The sequence below is a fragment of the Aspergillus japonicus genome (assembly GCF_003184785.1).
Source record: "Aspergillus japonicus CBS 114.51 unplaced genomic scaffold BO86scaffold_110, whole genome shotgun sequence".
In the NCBI taxonomy this organism is placed as follows: Eukaryota; Fungi; Ascomycota; class Eurotiomycetes; order Eurotiales; family Aspergillaceae; genus Aspergillus; species Aspergillus japonicus.
The window spans coordinates 1-5,320 of NW_020291747.1; the positions used below are offsets into that span (position 1 = coordinate 1).

Sequence of the window (5,320 nt, forward strand, 5' to 3'; positions counted from 1 at the left end):
CCTTCACCACACCTGAGTTACCTCCTGCTAATGCATCCTCTTCCCCTCCCCCTTGGTTAATCCCCTCCCGCCGTCCGTCCCAGACTTTCCCATACATTCAGGCCCTCCTGTTTCTTTAGCCCCAACCTACGGCGGCTTACTCGACAACTGTCGACAATAACTGTGTTATTGGTTCCTGCATGGATTAACTTACTTTTCTGTACCCATCATCCGGCGGCAAAGAAAATTATACTAAATTATACTAAATTGCGACTCTCTCGACATCTTACTCGCTGATTTATAATTACAGTCGCTTACTTCCTTCCACCTTCATCCATTGACTGCCCTATTACTAGAGACCTTCCCCTCTCCCACCTGATTTGACGTTCCTCCTCCCCTCCCCTCCTCACCCTCTCTCTTGCCGTCTCCCATACTCAAGACTCTACCCCAAATCGATACTACTCGATATTACTCAATGTGCAGCTCTCTACAACCGAGACATAGAGCAGTTCAATCATAGTCTTTAGCTGGCCTCTTCAATCCCAGCCTAGATTACCACAAAGCCTGAAATATTGTCGACGACTTCCAGCGCTTCAAAAAGACGGGCACCTGCAGTTCTTGATCATCCCTACGCTACCTCGGTTGCACTCAGATCTGACATCTAGGCTCGATCATTTTTTGGTTTTTTGTACTTCATATATATGCGGAATTAGCACTGCTTCTCCTGGGGCGGTAGCGCAAATACCCTGTCAATCATACAATCATACATCCGCGGAACGTTTGCTACTCTTGCCTTGCCGATAGCCGAGTATCGGTCGCGATATATGAATGTCTCGCTAGCCAAGTGGACTTCAGTGTCACGCGGTTCGGTTTGAACCACACCAAGAATCCAATCACCCCGGGGGCATTAAACGCTAGCACGACTGGGAGGGTATCTTTGCGCTTTGTCTGAGGGATCATGACCCTCAGTAAGTGACTGGTAGGTTCTACGACAAGTCAATGACTGGCATTTCGTGCTACGGTCGTGTTTGAATGGCGACGGCGATTCCCGAATCAACATATCTTTATTCGTCTCATACTTGATATATTTCCACTGCCTGGTTGGATCTGGTTCAGGCAACCACAATTGAATCATGACTACCGTGGCATCCGCGTCGGTGTTGCATGACCACGAGACCGAGAAGGAATCCAAGGCAAAGAACAGCCCTTCTCGATTCACAGCAGTCAATGGCAAAGACTCTTTGGGCAGTGGCACAGCCACTCCCATGAAAGGTACAAGCAGGATCCCTGCGCGTGAGAATCCGACTCTAGAAAATTTCGTCTCTGACCGGCCCCCGAAAAATGGTGCCCATGCTCCGTCGCGACACGATGAGTCTACGAGGAATCCTGGGTATGCAGAGCGGGATAATACCGAATGCGACCAGGATGACCAACGATCACGCCGTTCACTTTCTTCCGCGGAACCTCTCGGCAGAAGTAAGCGCAAGGGATCGGAATCAAGAGAAGAGCAAGAAGGACACAGTATATCTCATAAGTCACCTAGAAGCCCAGACCCACGCCCAGACGACAGCATAGCATCAAGCAGTCAGCCGTCTCCGCCGAACGGCGTTGTATCGTCTCAAGGAGAATCCGATGTCAAACAGACGCCTGCTCATTCTCGACTGGACGAAAACGGCGACATTCGCACAACATCAACAGATACAGCGTGGAATGAGATTGATTCTCAGTTGATCAAGCAAGCGCAGCGTGCGCAGCACCTTGATGCTACGGACGCTCAACTGGCAGAAGCGCTTCAGCGAGAGGCAAATGGTCATGAGTCGCCAAAAGGTTGGAGCACTAGCAATCGTCCACCAGAAACTTGTGTGCAGAGTGAACAATCCGCCTCGATGCCCATGATTCCACAGGAGCGGGCACACCCTGCTGTTCAGGTTGCACCAAAACGAAAACGTGTTTTTAGTAATCGAACCAAAACCGGCTGCATGACTTGTCGCCGGAGAAAGAAGAAATGCGACGAGCAGCACCCTGCTTGTAAGTCCCATACACTATTACACTTTAGCGTAGGATAGGTTATTATGGTTACAATGGTCTTACCTCTAACACCACCTAGGCAACAATTGCATCAGGGGAGGATTCTTGTGCGAAGGCTACTCGTCTCGGAGCACATGGCAGAAGCCGTCACCCTCAAAACCACCTGTACCTCTGCAATCGAAAGAGGGTTACAACGAAATAAGTAGTCAATATATGCATGATATCAACCAACCACATGAAAGGCCCCAAGCCTTGACGGAACATATAGAAACCAGCAAAATGAGGCCGATTGTTGTTGAGGATGCCGACCGCTCTACTTCCCAGTTCAGCACCAGTCCAACAGGCGTTAATTCTGGTCGTGGTTGGACAAAGCGGACATGGGGAGGAAGCAACCATCCGGCGTATATACCGGATCATCTAACGAAGTCAGATTACCGCGATGTTCCTTCAATTCATCAGCTATCTCAGGAGGGCCACTCGAAGGCAGATTATGCCATCGTACCGCCAATCAGGGAACTCTCTCATGGCAACCATCCAAAATCAAATGCTTCCTTGTTTCAAAGTGGGATCGATCAACGACCAGCACACAGCACCAATCTGGATACCAGCAGTCCGCAGGCTCAGGCACGCATGGCTTTGAATATTGAACATCAGCTGTCTGCACGGACCGTATCCGGGGATGAAACGGAGAAAGAGAAAATGATGCGCGGCGAGCTTTACAGGCCCTACGATGTTCAACTTGTAGAAGAAAGGGACCGTTGTAAGGCTGCCTTATGGAGGTTCAACAATGCGTGCAACCCAGTCTCGGGGCTCAGCACCAAGGAACAAATGCGCCTGCTCAGAGAGGTTTTTGTCCCTCCTGTCTCTGCATCCAATTCCCCTTCTGGCGCTCCCACGTCCCGTTCTTCTGGGACGATTGGCCAAGGTGTTATTGTTGAGGCACCTTTCCACTGCCATTATGGTTACAATGTGCACTTAGGTGAAGACGTTATGATTTCCGAGGACTGTCTTTTTGTGGATGACTGCCCCATTACTATTGGAGCGCACACGTGGATCGGTCCTCGAGTCACGATAATCAGTTCGACCGCTCATGCAAATATGCAAGAACGCAAAGGCTCGCAGAGTCGCTATCAAGGACGCTCCGTTGCTATTGAGGAAGATTGTTATGTTGGCGCTGGCTGTACGATCTATCCTGGTGTGCGTCTTCGCCGCGGTGCATACGTCGCTCCAGGTGAGGTGGTAAAGTCCGATATAGTAGCCTATGGCTTTCAGGGTTTGAAGCCTGGGTATATGTGATGTATGAAAATCAACTGGCATGACAGAGAGACATGTTCTTTACTATCAAATTAGGTTGCTGAAATATGTAAGCTCTGAGTTTCATTGAAATATCTATCATGCTAGTCAACAGGAACGAAGCCTACACAGTATACTGAATACCCGTGCTTTGCCCACGTTGAAGATCGCTCTATATTTAAGCTAAGTGCATTAGTTCTTGCTCTTAAACAAACAACATGTCCTCCTTATCTGGTTAATATGACTTGTGAGGGTTTGGTTCGGTGCACATTAAGCAAACATCAATGCCCGTGCAACAAGTGGCGGGTCATTGTTTTACATCTTACTTGGTGCAGGCTGACTTTGCATTCAGCCGGGCTCCTTCATAGAAGAACCAATTAACATAGGCTTGAATCAAAGCTAAGCTTCCGGAGATAAACCTGCAGGGCAGCAAGCACCTCAAATGGGGAAGGTAAATGAGAAGGAAGGTATCGCAGATTTCACAGCGATCACCCATGGCCCCGAAGGATTATCATAGCCAATCCAGAAACTCAGGGACAAAGTAGCTCACAACAATTCCTGCACCGGCTCTCAAAATGCCTTCTGTACTCTCAAACGCCATGGATTTCAGATCGAAAACACCAGCTTTTGCCCCTGCATGTATCATGGCATATTCGCCACTAACTTGATATGCTGCGATGGGCATGTCCTGCGCAAGCTCTTTCGCGTCTCTAATAATGTCCAAGTAACTGCTTGCGGGCTTCACCATGATGATGTCAGCGCCCTCGCTAATATCCCTCTGTATCGCTCGCCGAGCAAGTCCCCTACCTCCGGGAGGCAGCTGATAACACCTTCGATCACCAAAAGACGGGCATGAGCCTGCTGCATCGCGGAAAGGGCCATACAAGCATCCACTGAACTTCGCGCTGTAGGACATGAGGAGGACCCGATGAGCCATACCAGCCTCAATCAGCTTGAGTTTTATGGCGCGTACTCGTCCATCATTCATGTCCGATGGAGCAACGCAGTGAGCGCCAGCTGCAGCGTAGGCCAGAGCGACATCGGAGATTCGATCAACGGACTGCGCATTATCTAACGTGCCATCTTCACGAAGAATCCCACAGTGACCATGAGATGTATATTCGCAAAGGCATACATCAGTAACGATATAAAGCTGGGGGAAACGCGATCGAAGAAGGCGGATGGCCTGAACTACTGGCCCGTTCGGATCGTCCGCGGCAGTCCCTAGAGCATCCTTCGCGGACGGGTGCAATGGAACCCCAAAGAGGATTACAGATCGCAGTCCTTTGTGGACGAGAGGCCTCAAGAATGGCACTAGGCGGTTCAATCCTCGGCGGCATTGATTAGGGAGTGACGGAATTGGCGTCTCTTCATCCGGATTGTCCGTAATGAAGAGCGGATACATAAGCATTTCCTGTGGCTGGTTAGAATATAAGAATAAGCTCCTACATGACTACCGACCTTGGTAAGTTGCTTTTCGGCTTGCCATGATCTGCTTAAAGGATGGCTATAACCTGAGTGAAGTTGGCTGGAGATATCACCAGATATGCTGACACTGGTGGCGGCTGTACTGGTATAGGAGCGAGCAGTGGCCTGGGATCGGGCATGGGATATTTGGGAGCTTCGGTCGTCATGCACATCTCGAAAGGCGAGATCTGAGACAAGATTGGAGAAAGACATGGTTGAGTAAGAATCTCCGAGGTCTATTGCGATACTGTAATGTGACTTGTGATGATATATGTTGTAAGCCAAAGAAATCCACTATTGCAGATACTTCAGTTTCAATAGGCTGTGTGGAGTGCTTTGAGGTTTGGCCACTAAAGGCCCTTGTGACTTCTTAGTCAGTAGTATTGCATATACAGTGCCTTGCAATAAGTATTCGTACATCCGCTTTTTACCTACCCAACCATAATTTACTAATTATATAAACATCTATCTAACCAAGACAACTCAAAGATTTCTTTAGAATAGATTTAAAAATATTAAATTTAAGTATTGAAAAATATAATCAATTAAAATA

At 48.6% G+C, this 5,320-nt stretch overlaps 2 protein-coding genes across 2 annotated transcripts; one reads left to right on the top strand and one right to left on the bottom strand.

Annotated features, from left to right (window-relative positions):
- Positions 1 to 1,112: 1,112 nt before the first annotated feature.
- Positions 1,113 to 3,303, top strand: BO86DRAFT_326200 (acetyltransferase; the record flags this gene model as incomplete). The annotated part of the gene is made up of 2 exons (XM_025668558.1): positions 1,113 to 2,007; positions 2,087 to 3,303. The coding sequence occupies 2 exons, from the start codon at positions 1,113 to 1,115 to the stop codon at positions 3,301 to 3,303; spliced, it is 2,112 nt and encodes a 703-aa protein (XP_025522150.1).
- A 108-nt stretch (positions 3,304 to 3,411) lies between these two features.
- BO86DRAFT_414010 (porphobilinogen synthase HEM2) lies at positions 3,412 to 5,100 on the bottom strand. The gene is made up of 2 exons (XM_025674804.1): positions 4,762 to 5,100; positions 3,412 to 4,714 (listed from the first exon to the last, which is right to left on the bottom strand). Exons 1-2 carry the CDS (start codon positions 4,978 to 4,980, stop codon positions 3,812 to 3,814), a joined length of 1,122 nt encoding a protein of 373 aa, XP_025522151.1. The 5' UTR covers positions 4,981 to 5,100; the 3' UTR covers positions 3,412 to 3,811.
- Between the last annotated feature and the right edge of the window lie 220 nt (positions 5,101 to 5,320).

Bases quoted from the DNA above. Each gene is read 5' to 3' on its own strand.
- BO86DRAFT_414010 (XM_025674804.1), bottom strand. From the start codon at position 4,980: ATGTCTTTCTCCAATCTTGTCTCAGATCTCGCCTTTCGAGATGTGCAT. The intron at 4,715-4,761 runs GTCGGTAGTCAT...AACCAGCCACAG, and splicing joins CCGAAAAGCAACTTACCAAG to GAAATGCTTATGTATCCGCT.